This window comes from Sciurus carolinensis, chromosome 7 (genome assembly GCF_902686445.1).
Source record: "Sciurus carolinensis chromosome 7, mSciCar1.2, whole genome shotgun sequence".
Classification (NCBI taxonomy): Eukaryota; Metazoa; Chordata; class Mammalia; order Rodentia; family Sciuridae; genus Sciurus; species Sciurus carolinensis.
The window spans coordinates 109543182-109568692 of NC_062219.1; the positions used below are offsets into that span (position 1 = coordinate 109543182).

The window sequence follows — 25511 nt, forward strand, 5'->3', positions numbered from 1 at the left end:
GGAGCGATGATGCAGACATCACCTAAAAATTGGGGCGGGGAAAGGAAGTTACAGTTACGAAAGAGAACTAGCTGCAAAAGTTGGAGCGGAAAGGTTGGGAGACCCGGAGGGTCTTCCCTAGCCCACAGGGAACGAGGAAGTGCCAGGTCAGCAGGACTTTCTCAAACTTCTCTAGTTTTGGAAAATGATGGAGCAAAATACAGAACTGATTTCCCCAACAGTGATTATAGCCCTGGGTTGCTTTGCTCTTTTCTTATGCCTTCAAAGGAAGAACTTGCGTAGACCCCCGTGCATCAAGGGCTGGATTCCTTGGATTGGAGCTGGATTGGAGCTTGGAAAAGCCCCTCTAGAATTTATAGAGAAAGCACGAATCAAGGTATGTGGCGTGGTAGACGGGAATTTCAGAGGAGTTAACATTTTCCTTTTTATTATTTTTTCTTCATTGGATTTCACGTGCAGTATTAGATCACCGGGAATATACTTGCTTCCCGCAATTCAATTAAACATTATTAATAAAGCATTTTTAATCCCTCTACTAACAATCAACAACCTTGTCCTACACAAGGTTTTACAAAGGAGACGAAGTACAATGCAGCTTGCTCTGCCTTATTGAAGTAGAGATTAACTTTGAAGTGTTAGCTACTTCTTCGAAGTTAATTTCTAAGCGAAAACATTTTAACTAAATGCTTGTATAGTTGGGAAAGACAGAAGTGTAATATGATATAAATTTATGAAAATGAGTAATAAATTCGTTTCCAAAATGGAGCTAATACCAGGATACTGTAAAAATTGCTTGCAAAAATTGATCTTTACAAATCTAAGGGGTACCATTTTTCCTCTTGGTATTGTTACTGATGATGGGTGGTTCTAATAGATGTTTTTGTTCTTAAAGTATCTTTTGAATGTTTGAGCACTTTAGGGAACAGACATTTGCCAGTCTTTAATTTCTATTCAATTTCCAGCCACCAAGATTGTGTGGTGATATTAACCATCATCATCATTATGGATCATATTGCAGTATTTTCTGTGCTGACTTTCTCCACACAGGTTTCTATCTAGTTAGCCCAATTTACAGAATACTTTTATATATAGTAGCATTATATATACTGTTGATGGTTTACTTTGAAAATTTCCAAAATTCCAATTTAGTTTAAAATCTTGGAGAATACTGAAGAAAAGTAAGATGAAAATAAGAGTAACCTAGAATATCACACCAGAAATGAAACATTAAAAATTTACCATACATTATATTGCCATTTTTCTATGCATTTATAAACTATTGAGTAAATAATATTGACTATTTCATGTCCCTTTTAATTTAAAAATTAATGTGAATAATTTCCCCAGGTCAGTATTTTTCTGAATCTTCCTTTGATGGCTATAGTTCATGATATAAAGATATGATAGTTTACTTAAATCTCAGTAGTTGCATACAAAAGTTGTTGCCACCCTTTTTCTTCATCTTAAGCAATGTTTCAATGAACATTCTTAGCCTGTGTCTATGTGGTTGTACATTTTGCACTTATCTGATAGTTTCCTCATAATAAATTTTTAAAAGTAGAATTGCATGCAAAATGTGACTACATTATTTTATATTTGATATTGAAAGTTATTAAGCCTCACTCTTGCCTCTTCCCCTTGTACTGTTCATCTGGGCAAGATGCTAAGAAAGTGTACGAACTCCTATCTTTGGTGCCAAGGGAAATTTAAACTGTACAAAACACCAGCTCTTACTGGGACATGAAATGGACCAAACTATATTGTTATTTTGTGTGACTGTATGAATATGTAGCAACAAATCCCATTATTATATAAAATATAAGCAACTGTAAAGAAAAACTTATTCATTAAGAAGCTATTAGGAAAAAAAAAGAAGCTATTAGGAAACTTTTCAAGGTGAATAATGGCATTCATTATCTTGATCATGGCAGTAATTTTGCAGGTGTATATATATGCCAATTTTAGCAAACTGTACACTTTAATATGCAATTTATTGTATGTCAGTTATACTTCAATAAAACTTAAAAAAATAAAACTCTCAAGCAGAAATGCTCAGACTCCCTGAAAGCAATAAAACCCCTAAGCGACATCTGCTTTCTTAAACTATTTTCAGATCAGCTTAGGAGACCAGTAGTACTCTTCCCAGAAAAGTCCCATTATGTAAGTGATAAACCTTTTCATACCCCCTTGTTGGGTATGTGACATCATCAATCTTGACATTTGAACCAGATTTTGGGTGGAGGGTTCATAGTGCTTTCTCACAGCATTTGCAGTAGGTTCTAATTGGTAGTCTTGATAGAAAGTTTCATTTAAGGGGCTACTATATGAGACACTACTTACTGCATATTGATTCATTTGAAGTTCCAGCTTCTTCCACTCCTGGAAAAGGCAGAAAAGAGAAAGCTTTGGAGACTGTAAAAATCTTCCCTTTATTTTTATTTAATAATTGAGTAGATTATGCATTGATATAGTTCAATTTTTTGAAAAAATAAAAACCACAGTGAAAAATCTCTTTGACTTCTGTTTCCCTTCCACTCAGTTCTTATCCTTTATTCCCAGCCTTGGTAATACTAATTTATTTCTTATGTATCCTTTCTTAGTTTCTTTAACCATATAAAAACAAATACAGTTATAGATTCTTATTTTCCATCTTTTATAAGTGAAATGCATCATATTACCCACTGTTTTTTGGTCAAAAGATATTGAAATCTTTACATATCAGTACTATCTAGAACTCCTAAGTTTTTTTTTTTAAGATGTGTGGACATAGTTAACTTTATTTAACGTGTTTTCCCATTGATAATCATATGGGGTAGTCACATTGTTTTAATCAGTTTTTTGCTGCTGTGACTAAAAGGATCCGACCAGCACAATTATAGAGGAGGATACGTTTATTTGAGGGCTCATGGTTTCAGAGGTCTTGGTTCATGGAAGGCCAGCTCCATTCCTCAGGGCTCGAGGCAGAACATCCTGGCAGGAGAGGATGGTAGAGGGAAGCTCACATGAGATCAGGAAGCAGAGAGAGACTCCACTCTCCAAATACAAAATATATACCCCATAGCCATGCCCCAATTCCCATGTCCTCCAGCCACACCCTACCACTTCAATTAACCCCATCAGGGATTAATTCACTGATTGGATTAAGTCTCTTACAATCCAATCATTTCTCCTCTGAACCTTCCTGCAGTGTCTCATATATGATCTTTTGGGGGATACCTCACATCCAGACTGTAACACAGATTTCTATTATAATGATCACCACCTTTTACATCCATTCCCATGTATAATCGCCTCCTCTGAGGTGTTGGCAGAATTTAGGAACTCCCTTCTAATGAATAAAAATATGGCATAAATGATGGGATGTGACAGGTGTCCTTAAGCTTTCATTTGGATAGCAGACTCTGTTGTCTTCTCGGCTCACACACTTTGATGGAGAGGCTCATAAGGTAAGAAACAGAGGGAGGCCCTGGCCCACAGCCAGTAAAGAACTAAGGACTGTGGAAAACTGAATCCTGCCACCTACCATGTTACCTTGACAGTGGGTCCTATCCCATTTAATCCTGTAGATGGCCAGTGCTCTGTCTTTATTTAGTAAGTTTACAACAGAAAAACCCATATTGTATACCCAATATTTTTAAATTTTGAGACAGAGAATTTTGTTTATATTTCAAACTGAGTCTGGTTATATCAATCTTACATTATGATTTACAATTTTTTAATTCATTTTTCTTGTAAACAAATGGGATACATTTTGTTTCTCTGTCCATGAAGTAGAGGCATACCATTTGTGTAATCATATATTTACCTAGGGTAATAGTTTTTGATTCATTCTGTTATTTTTTCTTCCCCTCACCCCTCCCACCCCTCTTATCCCTCTATACAGTCCCTTCTTCCTCCATTCTTGCCCCCCTCCCACCCCTCATTATGTGTCATCATCCGCTTATCAGCGAGATCATTTGTCCTTTAGTTGAGATTGGCTTATCTCACTTAGCATGATATTCTCCAATTTCATCCATTTGCCTGCAAATGCCATAATTTTATTATTTTTTTGGCTGAGTAATGTTCAATTGTATATATATACACCACAGTTTCTTTATCCATTCATCAATCAAAGGGCATCTAGGTTGGTTCCATAATCTGGCTATTGTGAATTGAGCAGCTATGAACATTGATGTGGCTGTATCTCTGTAAATGCTGATTTTAAGTCCTTTGGGTATAGACCAAGGAGTGGGATAGCTGGGTCAAATGGTGGTTTCATTCCAAGTTTTCTAAGGAATCTCCACACTGCTTTCCAGAGTGGCTGCACTAATTTGCAGCCCCACCAGCTTTTCTGCATCTGCAATGTATGAGTGTACCTTTTTCCCCACATGTTCGCCAACACCTATTGTTGCTTGTATTCTTGATAATGGCCATTCTAATTGGGGTGAGATGGAATCTTAGGGTAGTTTTGATTTGCATTTCTCTTATTACTAGAGATTTTGAACATTTTTTCATATATCTGTTGATTGTAGATCTTCTTCTGTGAAGTGACTGTTCATTTCCTTAGCCCATGTGTTGATTGGGTTATTTGTATTCTTGGTGTAGAGTTTTTTGAGTTCTTTATATATTCTGGAAATTAGTGCTCTATCTGAAGTATGAGTGACAAAGATATTCTCCCACTCTGTAGGCTCTCTCTTCGCATTGCTGATAGTTTCCTTTGCTGAGAGAAAGCTTTTTAGTTTGATACTATCCCAGTTGTTGATTCTTGCTTTTATTTCTTGTGCTATTAGAGTCCTGTTAAGGAAGTCTGATCCTAAGCCGACATGTTGAAGATTGGACCTACTTTTTCTTCTATAAGATGCAGGGTCTCTGGTCTGATTTCAAGGTCCTTGATCCATTGTGAGTTGAGTTTTGTGCAGGGTGACAGATAGGGGTTTAGTTTCATTCTGCCTGCATATGGATTTCCAGTTTTCCCAGCACCATTTATTGAAGAGACTATCTTTTCTCCATTCCATCTTTTTGGCACCTTTGTCTAGTATGAGAAAATTGTATTTATTTGGGTTTGTGTCCATGTCCTCTATTCTGTACCATTGATCCACTTTTCTATTTTGGTACCAATACCATGCCGTTTTTGTTACTATTGCTTTGTAGTAGAGTTGAAGATCTGGTATTGCAATACCCCCTGCTTTGCTCTTTCTGCCAAGGATTGCTTTACCTATTCTGGGTTTTTTATTCTTCCAGATGAATTTCATAATTTCTTGCTCTTTTTCTGTAAGGTACATCATTGGGATTTTAATTGGAATTGCATTGAATCTGTATAGCACTTTTGGTAGTATGGCCATTTTGACAATATTAATTCTTCCTATCCAAGAACATGGGAGATCTTTCCATCTTCTAAGGTTTTCTTGAATTTCTTTCTTTAGTGTTCTGTAGTTCTCATTGTAGAGGTCTTTCACCTCTTTTGTGAGATTGATTCCCAAGTATTTTATTTTTTTCGATGCTATTGTGAATGGGGTAGTTTTCCTAATTTCTCTTTCTGAAGATTCATCACATATATAAAAATGCATTGGATTTTTGAGCATTGGTCTTATATCCTGCCACTTTACTGAATTCACTTATGAGTTCTAAAAGTTTTCTGGTGGAATTTCCTGGTTCCTCTAAATATATAATCATGTCATCAGCAAATAGGGATAGTTTGAGTTCTTCTTTTCCTATTCATATTCCTTCTAATTTCCTTGGTCTTTCTAATTGCTCTGGCTAATGTTTTGAGGACAATGTTGACTAGAAGTGGTGAAAGAGGGCATCCCTGCCTTGTTCCAGCTTTTAGGGGGAATTCTTTCAGTTTTTCACCATTAAGAATGATATTGGCCATGGGCTTAGCATAGATGGCCTTTACAGTGTTAAGGAATATTCCCACTATCCCTATTTTTTCTAGTGTTTTGAGCATGAAGGGATGCTGTATTTTATCAAATGCTTTTTCTGCATCTATCGAAATAATCATGTGATTTTTTACTTTAAGTCTATTGATATGGTGAATTACATTTATTGATTTCTGAATGTTGAACCAAAATTGCATCCTGGGATAAAACCCACTTGATCGTGGTGCACTGTCTTTTTAATATATTTTTGTAGGTGATTTGCTAAAATTTTGTTGAGAATTTTTGCGTCGATGTTCATTAAGGATATTGGTCTGAAATTTTCTTTCCTCAATGTGTCTCTGTCTGGTTTAGGTATCAGGGTGATATTGGCTTCATAGAATGAGTTTCGGAGGGTCCCCTCCTCTTCTATTTCATGGAATAATTTGAGAAGTATTGGAATGAGCTCTTCTTTAAAGGTTTTGTAGAACTTGGCTGAGAATCCATCTGGTCCCGGACTTTTCTTTGTTGGTAGGCTTTTGATGACTTCTATTTCATTACTTGAAATTTATCTATTTAAATTGTGTATACCCTCCTGCTTCTGTTTAGGTAATTCATATATCTCCAGAAACCTGTTGATGTCTTCGAGATTTTCTATTTTGTTGGAGTATAGATTTTCAAAATAGCTTCTAATTGTGTTTTGTATTTCAGTTGTGTCTGTTGTGATATTTCCTTGTTCATTCCAAATTTTAGTAATTTGGGTTTTCTCTCTCCTTCTCTTTGTTAGTGTGACTAAGGGTTTATCAATTTCGTTTATTTTTTCAAAGAACCAACTATTTATTTTGTCAATTTTTTTGATTGTTTCTTTTGTTTCAATTTCGTTGATTTCAGCTTTGATTTTAACTATTTCCTGTCTTCTACTACATTAGGTGTTGCTCTATTCTTCTTTTTCTAGGGCTTTGAACTCTAGTGTTAGGTCATTTATTTGTTGATTTTTTCTTCTTTTATTGAATGCACTCCATGAAATAAATTTTCCTCTAAGTACTGCTTTCATAGTGTCCCAGAGATTTTGATATGATGTTTCTTTGTTCTCATTTACCTCTAAGAATTTTTTAATTTCCTTCCTGATATCTTCTGTTATCCATTCATCATACAATATCATATTATTTAATCTCCAGGTGTTGGAGTAGTTTCTGTTTTTTACTCTGTCATTTATTTGTAATTTCAATCCATTATGATCTGATAGAATACAAGGTAGTGTCTCTATCTTCTTGTATTTGCTAACATTAGCTTTGTGGCATAAAATATGGTCTATTTTAGAGAAGGATCCATGTGCTGCTGAGAAGAAGGTGTATTCACTCTTTGTTGGATGGTATATTCTATAAATGTCTGTTAAGTCTAAATTATTGATTGTGTTATTGAGATCTGTGTTTTCCTTTTTCAATTTTTGTTTGGAGGATCTATCCAATGGTGAGAAAGGTGTGTTAAAATCACCTAGTATTATTGTGTTGTGGTCTATTTGATTTCTGGGATTGAGAAGGATTTGTTTGATGTGTGGATGAGCCACTATTGGGGGCATAGATATTTATGATTGTTATGTCTTGCTGATTTATGCTTCCCTTAAGCAGTACGAAATGTGATTTACAATTTTTTAAGCATGAGACTTTGATAAAATCTCTAACACTCTGACTGCAAAAGTAATTTTAAAGGCGTAATAGTATGTGTCTCAGTCTTCCCATTGGCAGCTAAGATTATGTATTTGCTGACATGGTGGAAACACTATTTGAAAACAGTATCCCAAAATGCACTAGGACAAGTTTGGATATTTTGCAAAACTGATAGTATAATTTCATAAAACTCTTGAAAAGTTGTTTGCGCAATTAAGCATCATGATTTTTCAGACTTTATTGAAAGAAATGCTATCCACTTCCCACCATAGTGCTGAAATCCATAAATACGAGTACAAGATCCAGTTTGCAGACAAGCCTCCCCCTAAACATTCCCTACGTTAAAATGACTTACCTAGACAACTTCTTCAGCCTCTCTGCTTAAACAACTCTTGCTAAGGATACCTACTTGCCCATTGAAGAGCTATTTGATGGTCTTATATGTACTAATCCATCATGAGTTAAAATCAACTTTCTCTAATATTATTATAGTTACCCTAACTTTCTCTGAGTTTTCATGATACATGATTCCATCTCTTCCTTTATGACTGTTATGGGTCTTTATAATTAACTTGTCTCATGTGAAATACAAAATACATTAAGCTGAATGCAAAAACTGCAACATATCAGAGTTTGTCTCACTAATGCTTATATTAGAAAAAAAGAAAAACTAAAGTCAGTAATATGAACTTCTGCCTCAAGACTCACCCAAAACAGTCAAATAAACCTAAAGCAACAGAGAAATGTTAAAAATCAGGAAAAAAATGAAGTTGAACAGAAAAAGCAATGGAGAAAATCAATGAAAGAAAAAGTCGGCCATAAAGAATGATAAAATTATGGCATTTGCAGGCAAATGGATGAAATTGGAGAACATCATGCTAAGTGAGATAAGCCAATCTCAGAAAACTGAAGGACAAATGATCTCGTTGATAAGTGGATGATGACACATAATGGAGGGTGGGAGGAGTTAGTGTTAGGGTTAGAGTTAGGATTAGGGAGTGGGGCAAGAATGGAGGAAGGAAGGACTATATAGAGGGAAAAGAGGGGTGGGAGAGGTGGGGGGAGGGAAAAAATAACAGAATGAATCAAACAACATTACCCTATGTAAATTTATGATTACACAAATGGTATGCCTTGACTCCATGTACAAACAGAGAAACAACATGTATTCCATTTGTTTACGATAAAAAAAAAAGAAAAAGAAAAAGTCGGTCTTTTTAAAAGATCAATAACATTGCCAGACCTCATGCCAAACAGAAGTGACCAATGTTAGGAATGAAACAGGGGATATCATTCTGAACCCTGTAGACATCGAAAGAATGACGGAATATTATGAATAACCCTGCATACATAAATTTAACAACTTAGATGAAATGGACCAGCTACCAGAAAAACACAAACTACCACTAATATTCAATATGAAATACATAATTTGATTAGACTGTACTTTTAAGAAAATTTAATTTGTTATTTTAAAATTCCCCTAAAAAAACTCTCTAGGTCCAGATTGTTTCACTGGGGGATCATACCAAGTGTTTAAAGAAGTAACAATTAATTATACATAATCTCTTCCAGAAAGAGAAAGGAATACTTCTGAGTCTATTTTATGAAGCCACTGTTTCCTTGATATAAACCAAAGACAGTGCAAATGAAGAAAACCAAAGAATTCATTATGATTACAGAAGCAAACCTATTTAACAAAATATCAACAAATAAAATTTAGTAATATATAGAAGGAATTAACAAGTAGGGGTATATACCAGGGATGCACGATCATTTTAATATTTGAAAATCAGTCAATGTAAAGCACCATATAAACAGGCTACAAAAGAAAGAATGTGTGATGATATCACGTGATGCAGAAAAGGCATTAGACAAAATTCAGTATTCATGATAAAAAAAAATTCAGTAGGAATAGAGGGTAAGTTCTGCAACTTGATTAAATTCCCTCCCTCCAAAAAAGAATGTCAACACAAATCTTACAGTTAGCAGGATACTTAATTATGAAAGACTATTGTTTCCCCTCCATGATTGGGAACAAAGCAAAGATTTCTGATATCAGTACTCTTAACACAGTGCCAGAACTTTTAGCCAGTGTTACAAAGGAAAAGAAATAAAAGACATGTTTGGAAAGGAAGAAATATAACTTTCTCAGTTTTCAGATGATAGGATTGTCTATGTAAAAAATTCCAAATACTCAAAAAACAAAAAAAAAACAAGAAAAATATAAAAAAAACCTCTTGAGAAGTTTTATAAGGTCCTATTCAACTTTCAGTTGTGTTACTATATACTAACAACATGTGAAAATCACTATTTAAAATATGACATTCATAGCCATTTAGAGAAAAAATATGTAAATATAAATTTACCAAATATGTACAGGACTTACATGCTGAAATCTATGAAACACTGATTTAAAAAATCAGAGTCTTAAGTGGGAGATATACTATATTCATGGATTGAAAAAGCCATCATAGTACAGATGTCAGTTCCAGTTTAATGCAAATACTATCAAATTCCCAGCAAGACTTGTTGTAAATATAAACAAGATTATTCTAAAAATTATATGGAAAGGCAAAGGAACTACAACACCTAACACAATTCTAAAAAAGAAAAGTAGAAGGAATCATTCCACTAAATTTCAAGATTTATTACTCATCCAGACTGTGTGACATTGGCAAAGAGATAGACAAAATGATCAATAGAGCTGAATAGAGAATTCAGAAAGAGACTCATACCAGTATCTAACTTAGCTTTTGACAAAGGTGTAAAAGCAATTCAACAGAGTAAAGATAGCCTTCTCAACCAATGGTGATGAAGCAATTAGACACCTTTTTGTTGTTGTTGTTATAGAGAATTGAACTCAGGGGAACTTGACCAATGATCCACATCCCCAGCCCTATTTTATATTTTATTTAGAGGCCGAATCTCACTGAGTTGCTTAGTGCCTCACTTTTGCTGTAGCTGACTTTGAACTCTCTATCCTTCTGCCTCAGCCTCTTGAGCTGCTGGGATTACAGGCATCAACACCATTCCCAGCAGTTAGACACTCTTAACTGTCATTGTAGGGGTTCTCAGAGAGGGGACCTTAACTCAGGACAAGTGGGGTCTTTGGCATATTCAGGAAAATAATTTCAACCTGCACCAGTTGGAGACACAGATTTATTTAGAAAAATTGATACTGATGTGGCCTATTGAAAAAGAGAGAAAGAGCAAGAGACAGCAACCCCTTGTGGGATATTAATATTATAGAGGGACAGTACTGGATTGGGCTGCAGGTGGAGTCAGGGCAGAGTTACAGAGTTTCACACCAGTTTTCTTAGTGCTAATGTACTGCCTTCTCCTTATGTTACTTTGGGGGCAAGGTTGCCAGCCAAGGGCAGGAGCTGGGTTGCTCAACATTCCAGTGGTTCATGGTCATTTCCTGCATCCCTGTGGGCACTTCTTTTTTGAGACTGATTATATCTTTCTTTTTCTGAATCCTCAAATTCCTGCCTCAATAAAAACAAACAAACAAACATAACTCCAAACACCAAAATGTGCATGTCAACCTAAGTCTCACATCTTAAACAAAAATGAACTCAAAATAGATCATGAACTTAAATGTAAAGCATAAAATTATAAAACTTTTAGGAAAGAAACGAGGAGACTATAATCTAAATCTGTAGTTAGGCAACAGGCCTTAGATTTTTAGCTCCTACCCATCCATGTTGCAGAAGCCCACTTTCATGTTATGGTTTAGATCTAGACTTTCTCCTTCCAGATTTCATGTGTTCAGAGTTAGGGATTTTGGAAGTAATTGGATCCTGAGGGCTGTGACGTCTTCAGTGGACTAATCCACTACTGGGACATGGAACCTGTTGGAGGAAGAAGGTCACAAGGGATGTGCCCTGGAAGGGTTTATCTCCCCACCACACCCTGCTCTGCTTCCTGGCTACCATGAGTGAGCAGTTTGCAAACAATGAAAAAGACTCATCTTCTAAGTATTGATTAGTAAACAATTGCAGATAGGTAATATTGGAAAGCAATGTAGATGTCTGGATCATCACTGTGGGAAGATGGGCTTCCCTTTTTAGCTATACAGTGATTCTTGGACCCACAGTTGCCTGGTAACACCCACAAATGTATCAGAGGAGTAATCATCTGCCATCTCATGGTAAGTGTTGAAATGACTGTTATTTGAAGTAGCAATGAGCATAAATGATGTTCTGAAATTCTATAATAACTGTAATGGTCTATGAAAGTAAGGTTTCTTATGATAATAGAATCATGGATAAGATTATGGTTTCTTGCCTACATTCATCATTAAATCAAATGCTCAATTATGGTTGGAATTCACTGAAAATGATATCCCACTTCCCCAACAAGATCATGGACAAGATCATGGATCTAGCATGAAGTGTAACTTCATGCTAGAGTATGTTTTATAGGCTGCTAGGAGTGATTCAAGAGAGAGGGAAAAAAATTGATATCAGAGAAAGAAGGCATAAATGTAGAACAAAGAGAAAGCAAGGGAGCATAGGGTCCATAAGATAGGGAAGGAGTTGGCATTTCATGTCCTAATGTCCGTGTTCACAGGAGGGAAGGCCAGGGGAATGGGCACAAGTGGGCTTGATTAGCCAGATGATGGAGTGAGAAGATGAGGCTGGGCCCAGTAGATTGCCTGCATTTTTTTCCAGTGAGTTACAAGGCCTCAGAGTGGAGAGAGTTGAGTAATTTTGGAAAATAAGGAAGTGAACAGGCTAGTGGACAGAAAAGTGTTTGAGTTTGCAAGATATAGTTGAGTGACCATGGATTTCCTGTAAAAGCAGCTGGCAATTTTTGTGTCTTTTTCTTGAGCAATGTCTAGCTATTGGTTGCTTATAATCCTATTGCTATCTTGACAACAATTGTTTATATCACAGTGTTGATGTATTTTCTAGTTATTCTTTATAATAATTATTTTCTAATAATTATTTTATGCTGCAGGCATGCCAGGATTACATGCCTGCAATCCCAGTGACTTGGGAAGCTGAGGCATGAGAATTGCAAGTTTGAAGCCAGCCTCAGCAACTTAGCATGACCCTTAGCAACTTAGGAAGACCCTATCTCAAAATAAAGAATATGAAAGGACTGAGGATGTAACTGAGTGGTAAAGTGCTCCTGGAATCAATTCCCAGTACCAAATAAATAAATACATAATGATAATAATTACTATTATTATTATTATTTCATACTATAAGAAAGGAAGATATGATTAAATAATGTCTGTCTTATTATAGACATTATTAGGACAGAAAAAATTTTGATTTATATAACAACATGGCTGAAATAGTCAAAATTCATAATTAATTATCAGATATAGTCCTACTGATCTTTATTGTGACCATAACTTCAGTATTGGGGTTCCTGAGGAAAATATAACCATACTTAGAAATGCTTATTAATATGAATTGTGTTTCTGTGTTTTATTTCAGTATGGACCAATATTTACTATCTTTGCTATGGGAAACAGAATGACATTTGTTACTGAAGAAGAGGGAATTAATGTATTTTTAAAATCCAAAGAAGTGAATTTTGAGTTAGCAGTACAGACTCCCGTCTATCGTACAGGTAAGAAATACATTCAGATAGTTCATTTGAAGTACAACGTTGGAATTCAAGAGTAGTTTTTGGCAAAAATTACATCCTTACACTTCTCTCAAGAATGACAACGGTCCATTGCTTCATTCCCGGGGTAGAACTAGAAGGAGAAAAGAGCGTAGGATGAACTTCTCTGGTCATTGAAGGTCACATTACTGGCAGCCTGATACTTTTGGACTTCAGTTAGACATGAAAAAGAGATGGGGTTACCTCACTGATTGTTTTTAGAGAATATTTGCAGTGTGTATCACATTACCACACCCAAAATGTGGATAAAACTGTTATGCTGCTGTGATGACAGCTCTTGGCTTGATTATAAGTTGTTACTTTCTGTTTAGGAAACCCTTTAATGGTTTTTCCTGACATATCCCACAGGGCTAGTAAGGTAAGCCAGGGCCTGGCTTGTCTGTTCACAATTTCCCCATCTAATTTAGCAACTGCTGGCTTGTACTGGGGCATGCTTCTAGTGTGGCTGTTGGCCTTCACTTCTTCCCAGGCTGCAGATATGTGTGCTGAAGCTATTTGTCCTTCCCAGAATGCAAAGCTGGTTCACTTTGTGCCCATTCGTTTTCTCTACTTTCACAATGTTTGCACTTGTTTCTACCTTCTATGTCTTCTTTCTTTTTTTTTCTTTGTCTTCGGTTCCTTTTCATGTACTCTCTCATGCATTTCTTGCTATTAAGACAAAAAGTTTTACAAGTTATCAGTGATCCATAGCATAGCCATTTTTTTCTTCTTGTTTGCATGAAAATCACATGTTGATTAAGTACTCTATTTACTGCTTGTTGATATATGGGTTGTGGAATTTCTGATGAAGAAATATAAATACTTTGAAGACTTTTAATCTGTATGGTAACATCTTTTTTAAAAAATATACTAACTTACCTATTGGAGGTATATGGAAATTATCATTTTTTTTTCTACTGTGCCTCCCCTGGGGCCTTTTCTGTGTAAATATTTCTGTTTAACAAATGAAATATGATAATATTTACTCCTAAGCCAGTTTCCCTTTCCTTTCCTAAATTCTCATAGAGAAGATGTATACTCAGGAAATCTAGAGCTTATTTTAAATTAACTTACACAAAATATAACCTACACATAATAAGATGATGAAATACAAAATACAAAATTATATTTTTATATTTGATAAAAATTACTTCAAGGGCAATACAACAAGATAAAAGAAAAATCTAAGGAAATGAGTTTTTTTAAAAAAACTTACATTCCCACTACCCCAACCTAACTGGAAGTGTATATTGTGAAAGGAACATGAACATAAAGGAAATAGTGGAGTCAGTTATTCATGGAATTTGAAAAGGCTTTCTAGTAGAAGTAACATTCAAGAAGACACTAGAAGGATAAATAGAAATTAGCCTGAGAATGTGGGTCCTATCAATGTGGGTGGGTGGGGGTGGAGGTTGGAGTGGTAAAATAAAGAATGTTCTGAGCATGTAGAATAGTTTCTAAAAATGCTGGGATATGTAAAATATGTATTTTAAGTATGCATGGAATATAGATTTGGAGGAGGAAGGAGCAGAAAACCAATCCTCTCCATTCCGTAAAGTGAATCACCCTCTACAGTGGTGCTATCTCTATATGGATAGAATCTTCACCCACATTTACTTGCCAGATATAATTTTATGTACATGGAAGACTTTGGTAATTGTCCCTACTGACCATGTAATGTCAGAGGTATACTATCTGTATGATTTAAGGTGTGGTTGCTTATTTTGAAAATAGTTTTCTTTGCTTATAGCATCAATTCCTAAGACTATCTTCTTAACACTGCATGAAAAGCTATATATTATGATGAAAGGAAAACTGGGGACCTTCAACATACATCAGTTTATTGGGCAACTGACTGAAGAGTTACATGAACAACTGGAAAATTTAGGCACACAGGGAACAATGGACCTGAGCAACTTTGTAAGGTAAATAGGTAAATAAATAAACATGTTAGTATGATTTAATTTTGCTTTTCTGGAATAAAAAAAAATTTGAATACAATATATTGGACTTCAGAAATTACTTGGTGTGATGAAGTAATTAGAAACAAATTGATTCAATACAGTTAATGAAATTTACCTAATGAGGCTATTAGAAATTTTTTAAAAAATCTTTTAAATTTTAATTAATGTGCAATTTTAGTTTAGCACTTCAATTTTGTAGTAAGCTAGTGAGCCAATATGATTATTCTGATACATACAGTAACTTCTACTTTGTTCTTCCAGTACTCGTGTATATGCCACATGGATGTACCTCTCACAATTGTCACAGACCCACCATTCAGACACTGAAAGGACAGGGGAGAGAAGGGAATCATGAAGTGGATCATGGGCGTCCAGAAGGTGTCTGTGAGACTTTAAAAGGCAAAGCCCGCATGGACTTCAGGACTGAGCTCTAGTTGTCTTAGAAGGGAGGACCCAAGAGACAGGAAAAAACTGGGAGGTGGTGGTGGGGTAGGGGGCAGGGGAAATCAGCCCCATTCTACAGCTTGATGGAAAAGTTAAAGGCTGGGTGTAGAAGTCATGAGAAAAATTTCCTCCACACATAAAGAGATTTAAGAGATTTGGTAGACTGGAACACCTGAAGCTCTTTTCCACCTCAGTAGAATTCTGGAGTGCTATAGACAAAATCCAGCAGTTCTGACTCAAAACAGAACACTGTATAGTGGTTTCTTAGAAGTTCAGAAAGAGAGGGGGCAAACACAACCAACCAAACTTAAAAATTTGCTAAAGCTTGCTTAGTATCTATAATAAAACAAAGCAAATCCCTAGGTGTTTTTGAAGTTTTGGAAGAAGGTGATCCTCAAGGGGTAGTAAATATCTTTGATATTAGAATATATTGGATATTGAATATTTTGGATATTCTCTTTCTTAATTATGCCTCATTAATCATTTTATTCCATCATAGTAAAAATATTTTAAAGATCAATAGTATATTTCAATATGCAGTAGTTTGAATATGTGGAATCCTGTGAAAAATTATGAAATTTGGTGACTACTACTGCCCTTGATTCTCTGGTTATTTTTTGCTGCTATTGAAAGGCATGGGTTGTACCTTAGACATTGTTATTATCTGTTAAATAAATACTTGTTGAACTGTATTGAATCAATTTGCTTCTGTTTATCATCTCATATTTGTCAGGCTCTAATATATTTGCTTAGAAATTTAGAACCTTCAGACAAATAAAACCACAATTTCTGCTATTCCCATCTTGACCAGTAAGGAAATATTAAAAAATTTTAAGCGTGATTTTCCCCAAAAAGAAACTATCCCATAATATCTGCCCCTAATAAGTCACCTCTTTTGTATCTTGTGGCTTCCTTCTTCTATCACTAGGTCCGATTCACTATGTGCTTCTGTCTTTATAGGCATCTCCTTTATCCCGTCACAGTGAATATACTCTTTAATAAAGGTTTGTTTCTCACACACAAGAGGAAAATCAAGGAGTTTTACCAACATTTTCAAGCTTATGATGAGGGTTTTGAATATGGGTCCCAGATGCCAGAATGGCTTCTGAGGTAGGTCATTGATTCTTTAACCAAACTCCTTTTAACCATTTATATAGTTTTCCCATTTCTCTTTTTTCCAAGTAGACATAATAGCGATTTAAGTGGGAGAGGATTTATTTCTATGACCTTTTTGTGTTTTGGTGTGTGATTGTGAATTGAGGGAGGAATGAAAGAAAAGAGATGCATTTCTTCCTTTTTCTTTTCTCTCTCTCTTTTTTTTTTTTTGGATGAACAAAATCAAAATAATTTTAATTCCATAGACATTCCCTCTTTTATACTATGACCCATTATTCTTAATATGCTTTCAAATTAATTTCTACACACATATTTTTTCCTCATGCAGAAACTGGTCAAAATCCAAAAAGTGGCTCTTAGCACTGTTTGAGAAAAGCATTCCAGATAATGAGAAAGATAGGATGAAGAATTTATTCTGAGGCCTTTTATTCCACATATAGCTTATTATTATGACACTGATTCAGTTTGGATCCATGCTAAGCCATAAAGTGTGACCAGTCTTAGCCCTGTTCTCTCCGAAGCAAAAGTAGGTGTGGCCAAATGTATTTCTCACAGTTGGTTCAGATAAATGTTTGTAAAATTATTCAAATGAATAAATTTTAATTTTTTGACCATTGCTGTATGTCATACTCCATTTGAGCTGTTTTAAGTACCATGGCCTGAATAGTTCATAAGCAATAGAAATTTATTTCTCACAGTTCTGGAGGCTGGGAAATTGGAGATCAAGTTCCCAGCCAAACTGGGTTCTGGTGAGGGCTGTCTTCCAGTTTGTAGACAGTCCACTTCTCACTGTGTCCTCGTGTGGTAGAAGGGGTGGACAAGCTCTGTCCAGGCTCTTTTACAAGGGCACTAGTTCCCTACATCAGGAAACATTTCATGATCCAGTTACCTTCCAGAAGTTTCCGCCTCCTAATACCATTACCTTGGGTGTTAGGATTTCAACATAGGACTTTGAAGAGACACAGACATTTAAACCATTGCAATGTATATTGGTGGCTTTATAAAAAGATTAAAACTATGACAGCTAGTTTCTTTGCAGGTTTAACTCAGCAATTGGTCTCTGTGCTGGGTTTTCTTCCTTTTACAACTTTTGCAACAGCCATAGTGAAAGTAAACCAAGAACTCATGCAATCTCTTTTTTTCTTCAATGCCAATCTAGTAGGAATCCAGACTTTATTTTGCAAAAGACTAAAATGCAGTTCCCTTTGTCCTCTCAATTGTCCTTGTGAACACATGAGGTAGACCTCATATGAAATAGACCTCATATTAAAATCCACCACAAATAAAGAAGACATTAGGAGAAATAATTTTAATTCCATAGACATTCCCTCTTTTATACTATGACCCATTATTCTTAATATGCTTTCAAATTAATTTCTACACACATATTTTTTCCTCATGCAGAAACTGGTCAAAATCCAAAAAGTGGCTCTTAGCACTGTTTGAGAAAAGCATTCCAGATATAAAAGCATACAGACCTGCAAAAGATAATTCTGTGGTAAGGATTCCTTAGCTTCTTTTAGAAAATATGTAAGATAGTAATAAACTATGATTGTTAAAAAACATTTTTGCTAAAAGGCATGTGTTTAATTAATACCACTTTTGTACTAAGTGGATATACTGGACATGTTAACATACATTATTATTATATCCTCACAACATAGAGGTATCACTCCTATTCTACATAAGAAAAAAATGGAGGCTACATATAACAAAATAAAACAAAATTCTTATATTCTTTATATGTTATACAGTTGATTGTATCAAAGGAAAAAAAATAAAGTCTTAATTAAAATTATTTTGCAATTCTAGAAAACAGAATAAATATTCTGATAGGCTGAATGGAAGAGGTTGGTTTCATAAACGGAGAAGGGCTGAAAACAAATGAACAATTTAAAAAAATCCCCAAATCAGATCATTTGTTTCAGTCACTTCCCGTGAAGATGGAGGTCAGGGAGACTAGCTGGGCATGGTGGCATACATCTATAATCCCAGTGGCTTGGGAGGCTGAGGTAGAAATACTGCAGGTTTGAGGCCAGCCTCTGCAACTTAGTGAGGCTCTAAACAACTTAGTGAGACCCTGTCTCAAATCAAAAGGGTGGGGGTCCTGGGGATGTAGGGATGTGCCTCAGTGGTTAAGCACCCTTGGATTCAATCCCTGATACCAAAAACAAAGAATGATTGATTGATTACCATCAGATCACCACTGGTTACTTTTCGTAAGGATTAATGGATTTAAGGATTAAAGCAAAGGGAACTTCATCTTTTGCCTATTGATTTGTTTGAGAAATTTGGCTATCATTCATTCTCCTGATTTCTTGGACAGTCAGAGCACAACTTAATGATGACTTGATGATGTTTAACTTTAGCTTGGGTGAGTCTATTTGATTTTTAGTCTGGTCTCTGGGAGCCCAGTGTAGAAATTTAGTCCAAAACAATGGCCTCTGAAAATTTTGATTTAACAGCTTTGCCAACAGTGTCAGGAGGGAGTAATAGCAAATTAGGACAGGATATTAAAGCTCTACAAAGTAGACGGTGTTCATGATGCCACCACCACCAGCCGTTCTTAGAATAGTATGACTTAAAGTGCAAGATACTGGGACCAGTGCCCTCAGTGTTAGTCTATGCCTGTGGTTCTTCCCTGAATCAGAAGCTCTGGGGTAGATGGAGTCCAGCAGTCATTTCCCAAGCCTTCCCAGGTGTTTCTGAGGCCTTCCATGGTTTTCACTCATGGAAGTTATTAGAATCACCTCTAGAACTTTTGATAACGACCTGATCTGACACATGGGCCCACTCTCACAACCTGGATTTCTTTTGTTCTGGGCTGCTTGGGCTCAAATGTGATCACCAGTGTGTGACCATGGGCAGAACCTGAACTCTTAGCCTCAGTTTCCTCACCTACCTCATAGAGTCACTGTGGGGATTAAATGAGTTAATTTTTGTTAAGTGCTTAAAACATAGCGAGGACTAGTTAAGAGTTCATCACTGTTCTAATCATTTTAAAAATCATTTCAAATCTTTTTGTACTTAAAGATGACATCAAGAGCTTTTGCTTGTCTTTAGTTGTATAATAAATGTTGTCACAAACAACTTGACTCTGGAGAGGAATATAGTCTTAGAAGAAAGAAATGTGTGAACGCTCTCGTGTCTCCCTCCTCAGTAAAGGAACAGAAAGCTATCCTGTAATGCTTCTCATTGACAGAAATGTTTAAGAAACATTTCCTTTTTACAGAGAGACACAGGCAAACATACATTTTTGTTTGCATTGCTTTCCAGGGTTTAGGGACAGAAGTATATGTGTATGGAAAGCATACTCACCTCTGTAATCTATGGACCTAGAAAATAGGGTTTTTAAATCTCAAGCTAAAATTCCTTATATCTGTAGAATAACATTTATTTTTCTTTCTGTGAAGAAATGAGGCATTTTAAATCATAGGTACTTCAGTTCCCTATTTGAATTAAAAAAAAAATCTGAACTTTGCAGAAGTTAACCTAACATTTAAGACTTTGGGGAAAAAATCCAACTTCAACATTCATGAACTTCATTTTTTGTTGTATTGCCTCTCTGTTTTCCTTCAGCAGTGTTCATAATGAGCTTGTTTTTATACCCACTATCTCTTTTTTTTGTTTTTAATGTGGGTTTGGAAGAAAATAAAAAGATTTTGTTATCTTCTACTGTGTAAGGCCTGGTTCAGAAGAACACCAAATAGAAGTTGTATTCCATTTTAAAAAAAATTGAACACACATTTTATCACAACAGAAATGCAAATTTTGGTGATCTTCCCTGTTATTCTAGATATATATTATACTAATTTTTCATTTAAAATCACCACACCACAAAATAGCATGTCAAAAGAATTAAATACATCTGTAGGATTTTCATGAGATAGAACTTAGTCTTGTAACAATTTATAGTACAAATATGAGACCAGAAGTAAATGCGATTTATATTTAAACCATTTTTATTTCTGCCAATCCATTATCATAGAAATGATAATTAGATGTAAGCTCATATTTATGTAGTGTGCCAGTTATAGTGTTATCTTTTACAAAGCAATTTCTTACTTATTTATTTATTGATATTGGGAACTGAACCCAGGGGCACTTTACCACTGAGCTGCATTCCCAGCCCTTTTTAGTTTTTATTTTGAGACAGAGTCTTGCCAAGTTGCTTAGGGTCTCGCTAAATTGCCCAGGCTGGCCTTGAACTTGTGATCCTCCTGCCTCAGCTTCCCAGGTTGCTGGGATTACAGGTGTGTGCCACCATGCCCAAAAAGGGGAAGTTTTTAAAGATGAAATTGAGAAAAATTAGATTAGATATTTTTAAGCAATTAATCTATGATCCTGGGTTGCTTACATTTTCCTAAGAGTAGAAATTTATTTTTTAAAAAGATAACATTTGTCAAAATGTGATACGTACCAGGTTTTGCTTTGGGCATTTTATAGGTAACTGCACAAATTAATTTAATTCTCACAACAATCTTTCAGGTAGATACCATATTATGTCCATCTTATAGATTGAGGAAACTGAGGTACCAAGAGCTTAAACTAACTTGTCCAAGGTCACTCACCTCTTAAGTAGCAGAACCAGGATTTTAAACAAGACAGAAACACAACTGAGCTCCACTGGAGTTGTTATTCCTAATTCCTATACTACCAGCAAGTATATCAATCCCTTAGCATTGCCTCAAATTGAAGTCTGGGAATGACAAGAATATTTCCTTTTAGGTTAAAGAAAAATGCTTACTTTTCTGTTTATTAATATCAATCTTTGTCATGTAGCCACGGTTTGACAGTATTTATTTCTTTTAAACAGACAGTAATGCAGGCTGTGCTGGATATTGTAGAGATGGAAACAAATAAACTGAATCCAAATTATGGGCTGTTAATGCTTTGGGCTTCTCTGTCAAATACTGTTCCTGTAAGTATGTAATAAAATGTGGGTTTACTTCTGTCTACTGTACTTTTGTTTCTTCTTTTCTTTCTCCCTCCCTCTCTTTCTCTATCCTTCTGTCTCCTTCAGTCCTTTTGCTTATGGGAAAGAAAAAGACTATAATGGTTTCAGTTGTGAGATTAAAAAAAAAAAAACAACTGATTACCTAATAAAATCTGAGTAGGGCACAAAGGAGGCAGAACAGAGATCCAAAATGACTCCTCTGACAGGCAGCATGTACAGTCCAAGGGAAAAGTTTGCCCTCTGCAGCCACAGTGACAACCCCTGTTTATGAAGCACTTGCTATGTGAAGGCTGTGTGCTCAGAACTGATGCCACACAGGGTTTGGTCCCAACCTTTTATGGGGGAAGAATAGGGGAATGGATAGTTTCAGACAGAATTGGGCTTAAATCCAGACATCCCCAGTCATGGCTAGAGAATCTTAAGGTGGAACTTAAATTCTCTGTACCTCCATTTCCTTATTTGATAAAGAAATAAGGTACCTAAAGCCCCTAGTACAGTCCTAGGTCTTGGGTACTCATTTCTCTACAAACTTCCATTTCTCTACAAAGTTGCTGTGAGGATTCAACAAGATGATCTCAGCTGGTACCCAGTAAATGTGAGTTCTTTCTCTCCCTCCATGCCTATTCTGTGTACTGTCCCCATTTGCATGACTTGACCATTCAGTCCTAGAAGTTTCCCTGAGAATGGGGCTCGTGACATTGGATCTCACAATACATCTGAAGAAAACAGAGGCTTTCAAAAACTATTTCTTTTTAAAGCTGTTATGAGTTAGGTTAGAGCCATGAGATTTTCCTGCCACTTCCTGTTCACTCCACATCAATTTCCTGATGAGGAGACTCTCACATTAGCCTTGTTGCTCTGATGTTACCTCAAGTTAAAGGGGAGCCCCTTTTACATATTTATTTACTACCAAACATGCACATTCAATCCGTCTCAAATGATAAGACTCATTTTCTTCCTTTTTCTTCTAACTAATAGAAATAAAGAAGATGTTTTCAGTATTATTTATTCTTCCTTCTTCTTTCTAAAGGGGTTGGCTAACAGATTTCTAAGTCCTGATATCCCAGTTTCCCTTAAGTTGGTGTGAAATTTTTTTGGGGAAAAGCAGAGACTGGAATTCTGTTCTATCTAATCAAATACATGTCAGCCATGAGAATATATACATTTCATCATGTATGGTCAAGTAAAATTAGTGTAATCCCTTCTCCTATTTTATGTACTTCTAATGTTAATCTCTGATTTTTCCTTACATAAATTTCTTGGTAACTGTTAAGTTGCTGCAAAATTGAAAAGCAAACATCAAAACAATTCCCAAAGGAGCAACAAAACAGCCTCTTCTGTCAGAGGATTAATTTTCAAGATCTAATTAGAAAGGTTCCCCGGAAGAAAGCCACACAAAGGGCCATTGATCTGACACAGAGGAAGTCAGTTCTTTGGAATTTGTTCCTGGCACTGATCTGAAAGGATTTAAATCATTCATTTCAGAAAGGATGTGTCTGATTAGCAAAAGTTCCATCTTGCTGGCTTTTAATGGCCCTTCCAAGAGACTGCCTAGTGTGTGAGCAGAGACCTTGGGAAGATTGTGGAGTCAGATGCAAAGCCAGTTCCCAACACTGGGTGAAGTGGGTCAATTGTTTAACCTCTCCAGTCCTCAGTGTCCACATCTGCAAAATGGGATTGAAGCGCCTATCTCAAAGGATAGTTGTGAGGATTATCCTGGAAGAAGTGGAAAGTGACTTGCAGCTAGCACTCATTAAAAGCTAATTTTCTTCCCTTGCAAAAATCATCACTTTGGTTTTAATCAATGATTGCCTTCAATTAATAATAAATAAAGATTTCCCTGGTTTCCAAAACGCTTGACTTCCCAAAGGTCCAGGATGGGAGTGACTCTGCTGTCCGGGTTTTTATGACCTCTTGTTGCTGCCAAGAGAGCTGTGGAAGCCCTGCCAGAGATGGTGGTGGCTGTGTCCCTTCTGGGGGTCTGGATTACTTCAGTGTCACCTTGCTCCTATTTGTACTCTGTCTGGAGGCCCCTGGAGTCAGGTCTCAGATTTCAAATGGGCTTGGGACCAGTGTACTGGGAGGCTCTCTGAACTGACTGCCAAATGAGCTTTTTAGAACATTTCTCCCAACTAGTCTCAAAGCTGACATTTTACCTTTTATCTGCTTCTCTGAAGTTCTTTCTAAACGCTTTCAGCAGCAATCTCCATCTCATCCCACTCAACTCCTACGGCATTTGTTGTCTGTACCACATGGTGGCACTTTCACTGTCTTGTACATTTATGTGTATGTCTCACATCCCCAGTTAGATGACAAAGTTCTTTGGGCAGAAATTGCCTTGTGCATATTTGTGGTTACCATGACTGGCCTGTGATGCAGACTTTGTCAATATGTGTTAAATCATTTTTGGATGGATGAGTAAATGATGCTGGAGAACATAATTCATTTTCTTTTGACCCAGCAGAGCACAGAGCTTTCATTCTTGTCTCTTCTCGCTGTCGTTGTTAACCCCCCGAACAATGGAAAGGCATTGTGGCAGCTGCTTCTGCTGCTCAGTGGGTCAGGTGGCCTTTCTTCTTTTTGCTCAGCTCTGACCATGGAACTGAACTGACCCCTTTGGCAAAATATCAGTTGGTTCTGTTGGGAACAACAACAATTTTTGACTCTTTTTCCCAAATGTGAGTGCATGATGACATTAGGGTCACCTGACCTTGTTTATTGATTGAGCATTACATATAAACTTTTTATTAATTCCTTACTCTATTTTGCATACCTTGTCTTATTTTTTAAAAGTACTTTTTATTTGAAATGGAAAATAACAGATTTTTGAAAAAGAGAAATCTGTTAAGAAAAAAGAGGTCTTAAAAATGGTAACTTAACACCATTGCATAGCCATCTGTAGTTTAACTGGATTCCTTGTGTTTGTCCTAAAAATAAATATTAACCAGTTTTAGTAAACCTACAGAACTACCACAGGCATATAAAATCTGAACTCTTTGGTGTAACGAAAATCTATGTATTATCACCAGAATTCCCCTTCCAAGTGAACTCTGACTCTTCAACTACAATGAATTGAACATGGAGTTGTTATTTAATTGTTAAAGATCAACATATTAATTATATAAATTAATGAAATTTATTGTGGAATTTCCATAATGCATTGATTGTGTCTGTGCACATTTCTTTCTTATATCCTTGCTGCCCATCCACCCACTCTTCCCAGGCTGAAGTAATAACTATTCTACTTTCAGGTCAACAGTTTAAAATTTTTTTGACATAGGAGGGAGAACATGATACATGTCTTTCTGTGTCTGACTTGTTTTGCTTAACATGATGTCCTCCACTTCTGCCTATTTTGCTGAAAATGACAGAATTTCATTCTTTATGGCTCAGTCCATTGCACTTATGTACCACATTTTTAAAAATCCATTTATCAGTTGATGGACAGCTAGGCTGATTCCATATCTAAGCTATTGTGAGTGATTCTACATTAAAAATGGATATTCAGGTGTCTCTTTGGTATGCCGGTTTCACTTTCTTTGGCTGTATCCCCAGGAGTGAAATAGCTGGATCATATGGTAGACCTATTTTTAGTAATTTTGGTGAACCTCCATAATGGGTGTGCTAATTTACATTCTTTTTTTTAAATTTATTTTTATTGTAAACAAATGGGATGCATGTTGTTTCTGTTTGTACATGAAGTAGAGGCATACCATTTGTGTAATCATACATTTACATAGGGTAATAGTGTTTGAATCATTCTATTATTTTTTCCTTCCCCCCACCCCTCCCACCCCTCTTATCCCTCTATACAGTCCCTCCTTCCTCCATTCTTGCCCCCCTCCCACCCCCAATTATGTGTCATCATCTGCTTATCAACAAGATCATTCGTCCTTTGGTT

General features: G+C 36.0%; 1 protein-coding gene across 1 annotated transcript in view; it reads left to right on the top strand.

Moving 5' to 3' along the window:
• Positions 1–3: 3 nt before the first annotated feature.
• LOC124988759 (24-hydroxycholesterol 7-alpha-hydroxylase) overlaps positions 4–25511 on the top strand; it is a 123862-nt gene continuing 98354 nt past the window's right edge. The window contains exons 1-7 of the mRNA XM_047558504.1: positions 4–146; positions 268–376; positions 12958–13093; positions 14880–15054; positions 16498–16647; positions 18058–18151; positions 21470–21574. Coding sequence (XP_047414460.1) covers positions 7–146; positions 268–376; positions 12958–13093; positions 14880–15054; positions 16498–16647; positions 18058–18151; positions 21470–21574 — 909 coding nt within the window. The 5' untranslated portion in view covers positions 4–6. The remainder of the gene's footprint in view (positions 147–267; positions 377–12957; positions 13094–14879; positions 15055–16497; positions 16648–18057; positions 18152–21469; positions 21575–25511) is intronic.